The 17,413-nt window shown below is 37.8% G+C and overlaps 1 protein-coding gene across 1 annotated transcript in view; it reads right to left on the minus strand.

The window, feature by feature from the left end:
* The window catches only part of LOC145983754 (solute carrier family 4 member 11-like), a 398,440-nt gene that overhangs the window by 64,180 nt on the left and 316,847 nt on the right, over positions 1–17,413 (minus strand). Inside the window, exon 6 of the mRNA XM_083116803.1 lies at positions 5,610–5,723. Coding sequence (XP_082972929.1) covers positions 5,610–5,723 — 114 coding nt within the window. The remainder of the gene's footprint in view (positions 1–5,609; positions 5,724–17,413) is intronic.

Here is a 17,413-nt window from a genome sequence, read left to right on the forward strand (position 1 = left end):
ATGGCACAATGCAATGCCAAGGCCACAGCGCGCTACGACACAAGGGGTCCTGTAATCAATTTCAACGATATTGTTGATTTTACTTCGCTTTTCTGCTACTTCTTGACTAATCGCGAGGATGAAGATGAATGTCTCGCAAGCTGCCAATCTTACAAGGTGCACGCGCACGCAAAGCGATTTCAATGAAATTTCACAGTTGAGTTACGGTAATAGCCACTATATTAAAAATAATCTTCATCCTATTTTAATTTATGTCGTGTTCAACTCCAACCAGGTCGGTACCCGAAGTATATCCCTCGCTGGAAAGTGGATTGATGATATGATGAAAGGACAGTCATCAAAGAACACCCAGGCCGCGATGGGACCCTTGGCGTCATAGCATGCCGTGCTAACCACTCTGTCACGGAAGTCGGCATCAATTTCATGGAATTTTATCGTCATTGTCGCGATTAGCAAAAAGTGGCGGAATAGCGACGCCAAATAAATATAAAAACAAATCAAGTGCCAAGACGGGCTTCCCGATAGTGTAGTCGTAACGTCGCCACCTTGTAATCAATCGATACCCGGTGGAGGCGCATAGTGGTTCAGATTCCACTGTAAACTGTAGGTCCATTCCCGATTAGCCTATCCGTACATACGGAAGATTGAAAACAAAAAAAACTCAAACTCAGGCAATGCCAATGTACAGGAGAAAAACTTTATACCTTTAATCATTATTTCTCTCTATCACCTAGAAACGAGGCTGTATATACATTTTTGACTGAAATAAAATAGTCGAAGAAGAACTCAACTCGACCTGGGAGACAACTGGAGTGGTTGTCATTGGAAACATAATAAGCTGTTGTGGTTGCCGTCGAAGTGAAAGTGCACTCCACGCTCCATTCCATGGTTTTGGTGGTGTGCACGTTCTAACATAAATGCCGGATTGAACACACAAGCCTAGAGACCCTGAGATGTCATTTTTAGTCACTCCTGACCAATAAGGTAGAGTAGTAGAAGATGTTTCCCGTCTGAAGCAAATTGAATGAGAAGTTGTGACGTACTATCGGCCGTGAAGAAACAGGCATTGGTGGCGACGAAAGTACATGATGTAGAACCAGCCTTTATGTAGGAGCTTCTTCACAAAAGTCCCAACAGATGAAATACGAACAGTGATCAACAACAATGCAGAAAACGTATATTTATCACAGCCTGCAACATACCATAAATTAAGGCTCATGGCCCGTCAGACCCACGTGTACTAATTTGTTTTACATACGTGAGATACAACTGAACAAAATAAGGAAACATAAGAAACCAGCAATCTTTGGGGAAAGCAATTGTAAAAATGGAAAAAAGTAGATGTCGAGTCACACATTGTGTAGTGTATTTTAGAGCTAAGGTGATCAATTGGGAGCCGACTCCGTTCTGGAATGGTCAGTGTATCCAACCACGACGCCAGAGATAATGTGCTCGAATTCTTGGTAAAGCTTGGGTTGTGGCGAATAATGAGAAATAAACTGAAAAATTAAAAGAATAAACGTAAATAGAGTGACAATTGAGGTACAGAGAAAATAATTGAATGAGGCATGGTTATTTACTATTTTCAATAAAATTCACAAATTTTTTAGTATTATTGACGAGGAAATTCTGTTTTGTTTATTACTCTTATTGTTTTTTTTATTTATTTAACTATAGCTTCGGAGAGAAAGTGCGTTCTTCCTCTTGACACCCTTATATGCTACCGACGAGATTCATGTGCTTCCGGGCATCGTGGTGGGCTGCTACAAAGTTACGAGCCCTAGGTCTAATTCATGGATGGATGTGCCTGTCATTGTGTCCAAACTTATTAGATTAAAATTGTATTGTTGATTGCCTAAATTAAGTATGGGTGATTGTGTTGCACTCATATTGATCCGATTAGATGGGTACCAGGTACTTTTATGTCTCACTGCCTCTTTATTGAGAGCTGGAGAGCATGTCACGGGAAGTTGAGTTGTTATCATTCACATAAAAACCAAGAAAGGATGGCTATACCAAGCAGGAAATATCTTAGTTTCATAGCTGGAAATTCCCCGTGGCGGAGTGGTTAGCACATCGCGCTACGACGCCAGGGGTGCCGGGTTCGAATCCTTGTCTGGGCACGGATGTTTGTGAGTGTCCATTCAGCAATTTCATCATATCATCTCTCATCCCCATCTTCGCAAATTAGTCAAAAGTGGCACAAGAAGCGAAGTAAAATAAAGCAAATCAATTAATCAATAGCTGGAAATGTTTTTAGTGGAACTGACCTAATAGGGAGTCTTGTGAGAATGTACCACTTATAAGCAGAAACATCCTGAAATATTTATAAAATCTGTAAAGGTGGAAACACAGTAAATAGTGTTGATTTTTGCAGTTGACAGATACAGCGATATTATATTTGGCTAATTTAAACAAAGAAACGCTTGCAGATGGCACGAAGCCGCAGAAAGTGAACTCTATCGCTGGAAATTTTGAGCCAACGGGCTGGATCTGCAGTCTCCTGTGGCCTCTTGGAAAGAACGTTGGAGCGCGTCAGCCCTCCTGGACAACCCGTCTACAAAAGCCAATGGCAAAGAATATGTTGGTGGAGATCCAGTATCATATAGAATGCTGTTATTATTATTACCGACTCATCAGCGAGAAAATAGCGTGAATTGGATTATTTATTTCATTCTTGCAGATTGAGTGAATCAGTAACAGACGATTGAACGAACAAGTGAGATGCAGACTGAAGTAATAAAGATAAGTATTTGTTCCGGAGAAAATAGTGACGACTATGAGAATCTTTCCAAGCGAATCTGAGTATTTCTGTGGGTGGTGTTACTATTGTGAGCGGCTCGCAGAAAAACTGAATATCTGAAAGTCATCGTTAGACGTTTGTAGTAAAGAAATTCCTGGAACAAGGAGACAGGCGAAATGTGGATCGATATTCAACTATCTCTTTGGTCCAGGAATTTCTTTACTACGAACCTCTAATACAATGTCGATGGCTCGTGCTTCTTGCGTGGCAACGAAACCCTATGGATGTACTTGTCACATTCCTTTCTATAGACTCAATAAAACAAGAAAACGGTGGAGAATTCTGTAGAAGAAAGGAATAAAGTAAAAAGTTGGTGTAGTCAGGGTGCGATTTGAAGGAAGGAGTTGGGCGATCCCAACTTGGGATAATTATTTCCCACCCACTGATACATCAACTATATTATATATTTAATATATGATACTCATTGAGTTCCAGATCAGTTCAGTTAATTTTAGAGCCACGTAGATGCATATTAAAATACGCATTATCGTTAAGCATTTTTGAAACATAGAATGCAACACTAATACGTTTCTCATCATGCTTATCTTGTTTCTGCAAGATATTTGACCCAATGGAATACAATCTTAAGCTCAAACCTAAAATTCATTGATATGGATAAATATGGTCCATAGTTGTGTACCAACTTTTGTAGCAGAGTGATCAGCACAGTGCATTAGATGCCAGGTGTCCTGGGTACGAATCCCGGCCTGAGAATAGGTGTTCATTGTGTGTGTCCATTAAACAATTTCATGACCTAGTCTCTCATCCTCATCTTCGCAATTAGCCGGCTCCCGTGGCGGAGCGGTTAGCACATCGCGCTACGACACCAGAGGTCCCAGATTCGAATCACAGCCTGGGCATGGATGTTTGTGAGTGTCCATTCATCAATTTCATCACTCATTCCTATCTTTGCAAATTAGCCAAAAGTGGCACAAAAATCAAAGTAAAATAAACCAAATCAATCAATCATCTTCGCAATTAGCCAAAAGTGGCAGAAGTAAGTAAAGGAAAGCGAAGTAAAATAAATTAAATCAATCGATCGATCGATAGTCATGCTCAGTATAGAGTATTACGTTTATTTGCAAATGTTAAAGAAGGTCAGTAATGATGAGATATGCGAAAACATCTGCGAATTCTTAAAACGTACCACACGGAAGGTGGTATATATATAGAAACGTGTAATCCTACGTTCTGAGTAAATTGAATAATAGCCGTGCATAGTATAAGGCTTGCCTGCCAATTTTTAAAATGCAATGCGCGGAATCTTGATCTTCATCGATTTGGGTAACTATGAATATCAGGTATTCACAGTCAACAGTACTAGGCTTATCTTCCAATGCTAAAATAATCAATTATGATAATATTCCTAGAATCCTGAAGTTTCACTGTTTTTGCCTAGTAAGCAGATGTCCCTGTTTGATGAAATATAAATCTGGTTGATCTTATGACAGCATATTCAAATGTTGTGCCGCAAACACACGCAACCCTTGCCAAGTGTGTAATTGAGTGACATCGTTTACCTCACATGTTGTTTCATCGCAAGTACGTATGTTTTATTACATAATTATTACAAGAACCAATTTGAAACTGAAGCGGCCATATTTTGATTTCAAGAACTTTAGTTCTTGCATATTTTATATTCCACAGAGAATGGCCTAACGAAATCAACTCTAATATTTAAAAAGAGCTTCACTTACTGTGTCAAAAATGAAATCACATTGTCATATTGTCACTGTGAGCAGGAGAAATGCATTAAGAATGTGAGATTGGTACAGAATATTGTATACAGGGTGTATCATAAGTAATAGCGCAAACTGACACAGTTGAAAGTACACGATAATAGAAGCATAAAAGTCTCAGTAAACATGTGTCTGTAAACGAGCCGTTTTCGAGATAATTGCGAACGTGTGGTTTCGCCACTGACTTCATTGTTTGTATACGTCGTCCTAGTTGGTAAAATGCTAATAATGTGTGCGAATGTGTGGTTAGAAGCCGTCACTGATTGCATTTTGAAAACACCGAGTGCTTTATTCCTTGTGCGTTCCAAGGTTTGCTCTGTTTACAAAACAGAAAATTTCCGAGAGGTGGCGTTGTAATCAAACAGGATGGATACAATCAGTACACAGTCTAATCGTACTGTGGGAGTCACGTCAGTTGTGCTGCGTAGTGAAAATGGAACCTTACTGTATTATTAGCATTTTACCAACTAGGACGACGTTTACAAACAATGAAGTCAGTGGCGGCTTGTAACCACACATTCGCAATTATCTCGAAAACGGCTCGTTTGCAGACCCATGTTTACCGAGACTGTTTTGCTTCTATTATCGTGTACTTTCAACTGCCAGTTTGCTCTATTACTTATGATACACCCTGTATAGGAGGGTTCTTCTAAGTCCAAATTTACCGCTATCTCACCGTAACAGAAGCTAATGAACAACTTCTTTAAGATATAAATACATACAATTTAGTAGAATTTGACTTTCTTTATCGACTATACATTTTCACTGTTGGTAATTGGTCGTGCAGATCATGTATATTTTTAGAAGCTTTTGGAAAAGTTACCGACAAGTATTTGGTGCTAATATTTGTACAGTGACTGAGATTTTTAAGTCTCCAAAGGGAAAGATATAATATTAAGAAAATACTAAAAAATTATGTAATAGAAATATCCGAGACTCATTCCTAAACCTTGGACATATCTGTAGTTAAAATATCTAAGATTTGTAAGATTACAAAAAATTAAATCAAATATTGAATGAACACGATCATTATATGAATGATATATGGAATAAAATATAATACTTACTTTTGATGTAAAGAGCAAGTGGAGCTGTGGTGAGAAGAATGAGCAGTGGTTGGCCGCTGAAAATGACGTAAAATAATCCACCTATCGTCTGACCAATAATAGCCTTCTTCACGTCTGAAAATACAAAAAAGAGAAGTTACGAACCACAGGTTTGAGAAACATGCACATTCCAAACATATTTATGAACATGTTGTCAATGAAGGAAAGGATGAAAAGTTATTCAAAATAAAAGAAAATGTAAAGAAAACTGGAGTAAAAATAAATAAAAATTAAATATACATAATTTAAAATATATAAAGTTGATCTTTTAACTATTTCGTTGCATCATATTTACCAATGTTCCTTTTCAATATTATACATGTACACACACACACACACACACACACACACACACACACACACACACACACACACACACACACATACCACATATATATATATATATATAGTATGCATGAATGTTCACCATAGTCGAGAGTTAAGTGTGATGTTGAGGAATTTTGCTACATTCCATCTTGGAAATGCCAATTGAAGCCTTCAGTCCACACCTTCCATTCAGCAGAATTCTTGAAAGGCATCTTCTCACGTTGCAGTACAAAAAGACACAAAAGCATCTGACAAAATCTCCTTTCCTCCGTTCGCGTGAGAATAGGAGCTTAACTTTCCCTTTCAAATCCCTTTTTTAAAAAGCCCGGTGAATGCGCCCTTTCAACAAGTGAAATTGATTCTCCAACTATCAGCATTGTCTAGCCGCCGTGCCTTATCTTGGCGGATCACAGACTTCTCTTCGCACGGGGTCTGCAATGTTAAAATTTCAACTATCCTTTTCAGTCCTGGGGTTTCTCTATCTTTTAGTTCTCAAATTAGATCTTCTCCATCAGTCTGAGTCGGAAATGCTAAAATTAGCCTAGAGGCGAAACTCTGCAATAACGCGTAAGTCGATAGAAATATTTATAGCCTTTTGATTTGGTCTAGTCAGTTTTTGCAACTTATTTTCTTTGGAATTTAATATGGCCTGTTTCTACAAAACTATTTACATTAGAAATGTGTTAGAAAATGCCCTACAGTACAGTAATATACTTTATGACGTAAACAAGTCCTTAAGCAGTATATTCCGCATTGAGTATTTGTATTCACAATACAAGAATGACACTGGAGCACTGGAAGTTGAAAAAATAAGACCAGTACATATTTCGGTACGTATATGATGAAAGTAACACCATAAGTTATTACAATACAAATAATTTAAAGACGAAATCAGGGGAAACTGCTGTAAAAACAATAATTAAGATGTTTGAAATTCCCCACATGTTAAGATCCATGAAGTTGTCTTCAAAGACAATAAGTAGGCAAATTTTACATGTGTTCCAAGTTTGAATACCAACCAGCGGTGAGTTGTTTTATTGTGCTTTTTCGTTCAAGATTCCCCGGGTTCGAATCCTGGCCTGGGCATGGGTGTTTGTGAGTGTCCATTCATCAATTTCATCATGTCGTCACTCATCCCCATCTTCGCAAATTAGCCAAAAGTGGCACAAAAAGCAAAGTAAAATAAAGCAATTCAATCAATCGTTCAAGATTAACTTTAAGGAAGTGAATGAAACAAGTTAAAAACGAGATACGAACAAGCACGCTTTGTTTTATATTTTATGTTATTTTAGTACCAAATCGGGAAATAATATAATTATTTTACTTTTTCAAACACTTCTAAACTTCATCCACTACAACAAATAACAGTAATAATATTCACAATTGCAATATATATTGAACTTGTATTTTTCAAAGCCTAATGTAAAATGTTCTAGTTTTATATCAAATTTCGAATGCACACACCCATTAAAAAGAGTCTCTTCTCTTTCTATTACTTTTCTAATACTGACGTTTCTTTAAAGAGCGTTCACAAGTTATATTCTCGGTAGTGACACATTTTCATTCACTTGAATCGCACTTAAAACTGAAAGTCCAACGCCTGTTAGCATTTCTGGACATAAAGTGGGTTTAAAACAAAACTTTCGACCTGTATGTTATTTATTTGATCTTGGAATGAATAAATAGACTCATATCTTGAAAACATTTTCAATTACTTCCTATTCACTTTTGATTGCTCAGAAATCGATTCGCAGAAAAACACGATTCCATCGATTTTAAATGCAGAGGGAGAGTTATTAAAAGTTTGTACTAACCTTAGAACGATTGGGTAGAACATATGAACAAAAATTGTCGCGCTGGAACTGGTAGGCTTATGATGTAAGAAATAGACCCTTCACTTTGTTTGATGCAGTTAATTTTATACCAACATGTGAATAGAACTAGACCCAATATTCAGATCTTTAAGATGGAATAGTGATAACGTCGTCGCCTTGTAACAAAGACTTAGATACCCGGTTGAGGCACATAGTGGTTCATATCCTATTTTAAACTTTAGGCCCAGTGCTGATTAGCCTATCTGTGTATAAAGTGAGCATAATACGAACTTTGACGTTAACTTTGACCCAATATTGGTACATTTCGCATGCTGAGCATAACAGTTGTAACATCTTCTTCTTCGTCCAAATTGCACATAAGTAATTCTTTTGTGATACTGATCTCTTTACCTTGGTACTGTTTTGGCTTGCTTATTTTTATGTTATCATTTATTTGTGTTTTTAATGTTATTCTACTGTTTTACTATAGTTTCTTTCCGGTTTAAAATGGCTTCTACTGTGCTGGAAATTTCAATAAATAAATAGAAGATCTGGAACAAGTTACTGTTTTTTTTAATAGCAGTCCTAGAATGATAGCATACGACCTGAATCTAAACCTTCTTTCTCCAAAACCGTTTCGGCTACTTTCACATTGTTTCGTTTTTCTATCTATCGAAACTTGAAATGTATTTTGTGTGAGTAAATATACAGCACCAGATTAATTACATATTCTGTGATATGACTTACTGAAAGGAAACGTTTACACAAATTTATCATGATGTTCAAATCTTTTTTCTTTGGTTCAGAGACGTCACTATGCTATAGTATATGGGAAACTCCTTAAATGTTTTCCTTTCTTTAAGAATTTTACGGACTGAAATGTGATGTGACAGTATTTCATCTCAGAATTCATACCCTTCTCTTGATATCATTCATAATACTTTTAAATACCTTTTCTTCGAGCAGACCTCATCTCCAGGAAGGTAACAACTCGGGGCAAGCCCCGGCACCTACCGACCTGTTGGGTGAGAATGAGTCAAGGTAAGAACTTTTAAGTACCTTTTCTTGCTCCCCAAAAAATAGGTAATAGCTAGGCTGGAGAGTTCAATGAGCTAATCGTTTTCTAACAACGCGCTGGTAATGGGAAAAAGAAGTCAATCATATACGTGATTGATTTGGTTAATTTAATTTCCTTTCCTGCCACTTTTGGCTAATCACAATGATGAGGATGAGTGATGATACAATGAAAGTGATGAAGGAAAACTCACAAAGAGCAATCATGTCCAGGCTGGGATTCGAACCCGAGAACCCTGGCGTTGTAGCGCGCTGTGTTACGTATTTTACAAATGTAGTGTGAAAATTGCAATTGTGAAAGAGCGCCTAAACCTACAGGCAACACACGAACGTCTACTGTAGGTTGGGTTGCATAAGTTAGTCATTTTTCGAGGTTCATTCGAGTCCTTGCAGAACAATTGCAATTCTAGTATCGCAGAAATATTATCTGACTCTTCCAACCAATGGCGGCGCATTTTTGCGATCTGTGACCTAAATTTCGCGCCGGGTATTGTATCACTTGGTCTGCCCGTTAGCGCCAAAAATTCCAGGGTCGTGTTCTCTGGAACAGTGACATTGCGTTATCGATCTGGGGGCGTACGGATCTTGCTAGGCGACTGACTGACACAGATCCCGGCTAGAACCCGAGAGGAAGTTCATCCGCAGGGAGAGCTGTGACATCTATGTTGGCAAGCTGTTGTGAGGAAACCGGAAGGACATGGCATTTTGTTTGCCAGTAACGGAACATGTGTTCCTGTAGCGTTTATGCTGTTGCAATGGCCGAGCTAACTTTACTAGAATCAGTTGCTTTGCATTGAGAAAATTCCCTCGTGACGGACTTCTAAATTTTTATCGTTTCGTTCTGGGTACAACGTAGCCAGGAATTTCGTTCGGGTTTTAAACAGAGCTTCGGAATGGAAACTTTCACGAAACGGAACGCTTTATTTTCGTTAACATAACGTTTTCTTATTTGGTTACTAGAGCGACGATATAACGACTAGTAAAATGATGCGTTCTATTACAATTAATAATAGTAAATATTAAAATAGTTACATAAACATCGAACAGTAAAAAAAATCTTAAGGAATTTACTCATTTCAAAAATTTAAACAGGCGGAAATTGTAATGGTAGTCAGCTTGTCCAATTGGGAAAAGTGTTTTTGAATTTACAGTACATATCTTCGATACTCTGTCTTAATATTACATATTAAAAAATCAATTTGTACACGTGAAAGATATTTCCATATTGCTATTTTGCGTGTGATCTGGGATTAAGCTTATGTTTGACAGAATTGAAATTTTACTGTTGTGTTAATCTGTCAAAACAATCGAATCCATAAGGCACGACAAATATAATAATTAACAAATAAAAAAGTGAAAACGAAAACCACAAGCCACGAGAATGATGAAGGTAACATAGATGCCATCATACTCTGCTAAGCTCTCTCGCTGCAACATCGCATCTCCACGTAGAGGGAAAGCTTATATGAATGTTCTCGTAATATGTAATATTAAAGAGCATTATCAATTTAGTTCACACTGAAAAGGAAATTGTGAAATATCTAAAAAGAAATAAGAAAAAAACAAACCGGAAGGATCTGTTGCCATTTCTGACGAGATGGAATGGTGGGAAGGTTCCAGATATTCACGGATCGTAACCGGTCCATTTCGAGCCCTGGTTTTAAAGTTACGTTCACTTTATGCTCACGTAGACTAATCTGATTGATTAATTGATGTTTATATTATGGGAATTTCAGCACACAGTCATTTTTTGCCCGTCACACAATACGGGGATAACTAAACAAAATTGATGACACGTCCCTAACAAGGATATAAAATAGGTCAGTTAAACAGTTTCTAATTCAATTTGAAAACCATCAATTCATTACTTAAAAATAGCAAAAACTATACTGTCTCCGAGTTCTTAAATATCCTTACCTATTAAAAGCTGAGCCTGAAAAGGGGCACTCAGCACACATAAGGACAAACATAGTACAACACAACTTCACAGATGATTATCCTGGCCATTGATCCAGGCGCCAGAGCCTCGGTTGTCTGCAAGAAGTTGTTACCGGGGTGTACTACGGGGAAGTGAGTTTGACTATTGGGTGCCTTAGAAGAAGGTCAACCCTTATATCCCCTAGTAGGCTAATATGGACTGGCCCTATAGTTTAAAGTGGTATCTGAACCATTGTGCAATGCGCCACCACCGGGGATAGATCCCAGGACACCTTAAAACAAGGCCACAGCCACATCTCCACGCCATCGGGAAGGTCCACAGAAATTTCATAAAACGAGGACAAGATGCAACGATTCAGATTATAATGGTCCGTTAGTAACGGATGAAAGTATACTTTATTTGAAAGCTTGAAAATTTGGGCCTCCACGATGGCGTAGTGGTAACGTCGTCGCCATGTAATAAAGGTGTCCTTGGTTCGATAACCAGTGGAGACATATTGTAGAATGGCTCAAATACAAACTTTTGAAAGATTGAACACAGAAATAACTATCGTGAGAAAACGTGCGGAACGGAACCATTGTTGTTAAAATGTATCCCGATCGGTTACATTATTCGTAATGTTTTCGATTTTTTTTTTCAAAATAATTTTTTAGCGTTATTTCACTTGTTGCCACTGATTCGTAAGTTATATCACTTGAACAACGTTGTACAGAGTGGATAAAATAATAATAAAAAATATTATTAGAGAAAATACCTGGGTTCCCAAGATGGGTGCTATCCCATCTTTCTTATAAAGAGTTTTTGAGTTGGTGTTTAAAGTCCACTTTATGTACAGTAAGGCTAATTGGGATTGGACCTACAGTTTAAAATGGAATCCGAACCACTGTGTGACTCAACTGGGTATCGAACCCGGGACCCCTTGATTACAAGGGGAGGACGCTACCATTGCGACACCTGGGAAGCCCTCTTATAAAGAGTATTCTATTTTGGGATTACCTAAGGAAAGCGTTGCTATCAGGCAACCCGTTATCACGAAATCTGTGTTTTAAGAGAAGAGACCTACGTATCCTTAAATAAATATCCCGTTATCATAACTCGTGTAATTCTATATATTTTTCATTTAGTGTCACTTTTCGTTCCCCTTTGACTAATCGTGACAATAAGGAAAATAATTAAGATTAAATACGATTAGTGAAGAAATACTGTCGAAGGAACACTATGCTCAGGACGGGACTCCAATTTGCAATCTTCTGAAGCAGCACTGCACTCATGAACGACTGAGATGCAAAATATATTTTTTCTTGCGATTATATTTTTATTTGAAATGTAAGCTACAAACTGAACCTTTAGAATGTCTAATTAACATCTAGCAATATAATCTTATTTTTATGCATCTTAATGCTATTACTTTACCTACATGCCCATAAAATCTAGTTGAAATTGGATTTTCCTGCTCCAATAATGCTTTTATACACATGAAAGATGAAACCTCAAAGATGATTCGTTCTTCCTCTAAGGTTGATTGTTAAATGATCCAATAGGTTTTCAGTCCATCAAATTCATATTTTTTGAGGTTATTTTAATTTTTATAGGATGCCTCTTCACTCCTAGTCTTACCAGGAATGTCTGGAAACCTCACAATCCCCACTAACTGAATTGCTCATCAGCACTTGAGTGGCTTTTGTGGGTTGCCAAGGATTAACGTAGGGAGGAGCAATTTCCAAGCTGAAGGTACTTCCGATTGACAGAACGCTTGAGGAGAGAAGACGCGCTCAGAATCTCATTCGCGGTTTGTTTTCAGTTATAATGGAAAGATTGTGAACAGAGTGATAATCGGGAGTTAAATTTCGTCTGTGCGTTTGGTTCTTTCTAACAGAAAAAGCAGACATTAGGAGCAGTGGCGCTAGTGTCGCTGCTTAAAGTTACGGGGAAGCCTGTAGTTTGCATATTTTCCGAGGTTTCAGAAAGCTTGGTGGATCTATACCAAAACAGATGGTAAGTTCAAAGCGTAAAATGAGACAAAAAAAATCGTGTAAAAATGTCAGCCGTAGCTTTGCATATTGATTGATTGAATTGTTGTTTAAGTCCACTTTATGTACAGATAGGCTAATCAAGACAGGACATACAGTTTAACGGGCGATCCGCACCACTGTACCTCCACCGGGTATCGAACCAGAGACCCCTTGATTATAAAGCGACGATGTTACCGCCACGCCATCGCGGAGACCTCGTAGTTTCACATATGTGCATATATAACTTTAGAGAGCATTTTACGTTTTGTTGTGTGTTGACAACCTTGTAAATACTTCCAATCTATTACGAAATCAGATGGGACGTCTGTATAGCAATTACTTTACTCTAGTTCTAGTTGGAGCACTACAAGAACCCAGATCCAAACCAGGAGGTGGTCCATACAGAGAGTCAGAAGCAAAGAAGCCAATCATTCAAGTTCTACTCATTCTATTTCTGTTATTTTACGTCGCTTTTCTAACTGGTGGGTTCATCGCGACGATGAGTACGAAAAACGAAATAGATGATGGGACTAAGACTAACACAACGATATGACCATTCTTTGTCCAGAGTGCGAACGTGAGACTTTAGGTTTCACAGCGCGTTACGCTTGACCACTCCCTTAAATTAAAACTATCCTCGTGTATCGCACGTTATATGAAGTCACAGAGTGGCTTGAAGAATGGGTTGTCGCATTCTCGGTTCTTGCTACAGTGATGATGTGATCAGCAACACGCTCCGGCAGTCTTTGTTACTGAAGGCTGCGATTGATGTGAGACTGAGTAAGCTCCAAAGCTACTTATGCAGCGACATTGACTGAGAAATTCCTATCACAGATCGTCCAATGCGGAAAATGAACCCGTGTGGCAGATTCTCTTTACTATATGAGTGCAGAAGTAAAATCAATTAAATATTTTATTGTGTATTCTAGAGCCACGGTATTCAGTCGGGAGCCGACTCCGATCTGAAGTGGTTAGCGCATCGTGCCACGACGCTAGAGGTACTGAGTTCGAATCCTGGGTAAAGCTTGTTTTATAATGAAAAGTGAGAAATAAACTGAAATATTAAAAGAAGAGATCTAAATAGAGTGACAAGTGAGGCACAGAGAATATCTTTAAAAGTCAAAGGCGCCTGGCAGCTACGCGGGAGATCTGGCTTCGATCACCGAAGTGGATGGTATCAGGCGGCAATTTTGTCGACAATATCTCTGCATAAAGTGGCTCTTGGACTAACCCAGCCTCTAATCAGTGAGAACTTTGAATAACTCTGGGAGACAGGGTGCGCGGATCGTGGAGATCATCATATTACTCCCAGTAAGGTCTACATCGAGAATGTCCGGGGCCCGACCTCGACACATTCCTACGTCCCAGTGGAAGGTGCAGTCCACAGGCAGATAGCTCTTTCAGAATTACCTTCTACTAGTTTGATAGTTATTTGTATCACGAAAACTGAGAAGCACTAGTTTCTATTCCGAACCTGTCAACATTGAGGCAACATTAATTGCAACTATTTTCCTTCTTTAATTTTTTCGGTTAATTTAAATTTCTAGATTGTAGACTCATTTTCCATCTAAACCCTTGTATTTTTACCAATGTCCGCTGTCCAAAGAAAATCATCATATATATATTTTTCTTCAAGTTCAAGTTAAGAAAAAAAAGTAGAAAAATAGCAATTTTAGTAAAGGAAAATGGCGATAAGTAACTTTTTAGGTTTTGAGGTTTTAAATCCACTTTATGCACGCTTTATAGGGACTGAGCCTAGGGTTTGAATCGGGGTTCGAACCACTATGTGCCTCCACCGAGTATCGAACCCGGAACCCCTTCATTACAAGGCGACGACGTTACCACTACGCCATCAAGGAAGCAAAATATAAGGTACTATCTTTGATATCTTTGAATTTTGTGTTAAGTCCATTTTATGCACAGATAGACTAATCTAGACTGGATCCACAGTTTAAAGTGGAATTCGAACCTCTAGGTGCCTCCATTGGCTATCGAACCGTTGACCCCTTGATTATAAGGCGATGACGTTATCACTACTTCATCAGGGAGACCATATATGCAGATGCAAGTATTCGATCTTATTCAAATATACAAATGTATCTTGTTGAATATAGTTTTGCATTAATAACATAATCATAATTCGTTAGGGCCAGAAATGATATTTTCTTCACTTCAGAGTAAAATATTAAATATTAATACCACAGTAAATCATAAAACAACAAAATATAAATCCTGAAAATGATAACAAGCCCATTCTCATCATTTGACACAACATCATTAATTATACGTAAATATATCACTAAACTGAATAAGAACTTTCAAAGTTAGAGACAAATACTTCTAAAATTTAATAATAATGCTGAAATATTTTGTTACTTAATAAATAGATTCCAGTTATTAAACATAATAACAAAAATATAAAATATAATAAACAATTTTGTTTAACCCTCTGTTATAACTAACACAGAAGAATTAAAAACACATGAATATTTCTGATTTTTGGTTGACAATCAAGTAACTGGGAAAATATTATATTATTCAACATAACATAGGATTTTTTTAGTAAGTTAACATTAAGAGCAAATAGAAACTGAACCTTCAACCAAATTTCGGAAAATCCAGTCATCATTTCAAGGTGATATTTTCCGTTAACATGTTTTAATTACTTTCTCAGGTGATAACAGGCAATCTTCAATCCACCTATCGCTCATCCAGCGTTCAGGATGCTGATGAATTTGACATGAGATGCCGCGAAGAGGATGCAATTATCGGAATCTTCGACAACCTCTTCTTGATGACGCTGTCGCAACGCATCTTCAAGATCCACCATGGTGGCAAAATGCATATTCGATCTTCCAAGTTTTTAAACACAGTTGGGTAATGAAAGGAGGTAAGGGAAAGGATCAAGCCAGTTGGTTGTTTTTAGGAACTGATGGAAGATATGGCCGCCTCTCTGTGCCTCATTGTAGTTTCCAAGTTGCTTAACTGAATTCGTAGAAAGTAAGCAGACGATTGTTTATTTTATTTTGGCAATCAGTTATATATATTATCATCTTTTCATGTAAGTAACTATAGTTAAAGCATTCTCTTGCGAATTGCAACAACACCGTGGCCCACATGAGGTGTGGAGTTAGTGAATCCACACATTGACGATCTCATTGCTGTGGTGGGCTGCAAGGGGGTGCCCTTCCACGTAGTACACCCAATTCTCAACCTTATTTCCTCGTAGTACACACTAGACTGCATTTGGCAGACTGACGAGGCTCTGGCGTTTGGCCCCATGGCCAGTATAATTCTTTGTGTTTTTTGTCCTTATGTGTGCTGAGTGCTCCTTTACAGTCTCAGCTTTTAACCAAAGTCAGAATATTTTAATATTTTAGTTACACGACATTACAGTTCTGTTATTTTAGTTATGGTAAGGGGCTGGACCCCGTATCATGTGACGGGTGCAAAATAGCCAAAGTGCTGACGATGTGATCAACACTGCTTAGACATTTTTGTAAAAAAAACAAAACATTCTGTATGGAGAAAATACGATCTCATTTTTAAACAGATTGCAACTGGTGATTCTAAATTCCATTTAGAAGTTACCGAGACCATTACTTTTCCTCTTTGGCATCATTTTTGATCTAGACATTAGTTACCGTGGCAGTGAGCCATATTGGCAAGTTCGCGAACCACGAGATCGAAAGTTAACGTTAGATGAGGAAATTGATGAAAAATGCAACACACTTTCTCCTCTGTCGGGCGAGGAATGCAGCAACTTGTACGTACAGTCATGGACACTTCTGCGTTGCAATAATTCTATTAACTTACAATGGAATTGTTGCAACCCAGAAGTGTCCATGACTGTACATGAAATTCTAACTTAGTGTTGTAATTTCCTCTATCGTTACTACCTTAGTAATTGTAGGTTTTTGTTTTAGTTTATTTTCATAAGAAAATACGTCATTACAGAATCAAATATGGTAAAATATGAGCAACGTACCGAATTATATGCATCGATATCGAGATTTGGAACACGAATATATGTGCAGTTCAAAATGGTCACAGTAAGTACACAATTATTTCAATTTCCTTGGTCATTTTTGAAAACTCTGTACAGGCAACAATTTCTGCGCATTTGAAACGAAACTCACAGAGGCACTACAGTCAATGGAATCTTTGAAATATGATATTCTATATAGGAGGGATAGACAAAGGAGGGTAAGTCCTCAATTTTGTGACTAAGATAACCCCTGTAAATTTACAGCTCCTGTAGCGGGAATATTCTTACGGCAAATAGATACCTCATATTGCATTTAAGTGGACGACCAGCTTCAAGATAGGGGATGAAAAAACAAACGAAATTTGCAATGTTGCTATACCGTGCTATACAGTTTTCTTGACAACTCTTCCTACAATACATTTTCAGAACACAAGGAACTAAACTTACAGTAATTTTAAGGACATCACGTACGCCGCAAGTTCTTGGATACTATAAATTCTTGTTCTACACCTTCAGTTAAATGCATAAATCATGGTCTGGTGTCTCCGCAGTCGTATATTTTCCAATCATGTGTTAACCTGCAGACTGTTTATCATAAAAAAGTTAATAGA

The sequence above is a fragment of the Lepisma saccharinum genome, chromosome 2 (assembly GCF_977018435.1).
Source record: "Lepisma saccharinum chromosome 2, izLepSacc3.1, whole genome shotgun sequence".
NCBI classification, from domain to species: domain Eukaryota; kingdom Metazoa; phylum Arthropoda; class Insecta; order Zygentoma; family Lepismatidae; genus Lepisma; species Lepisma saccharinum.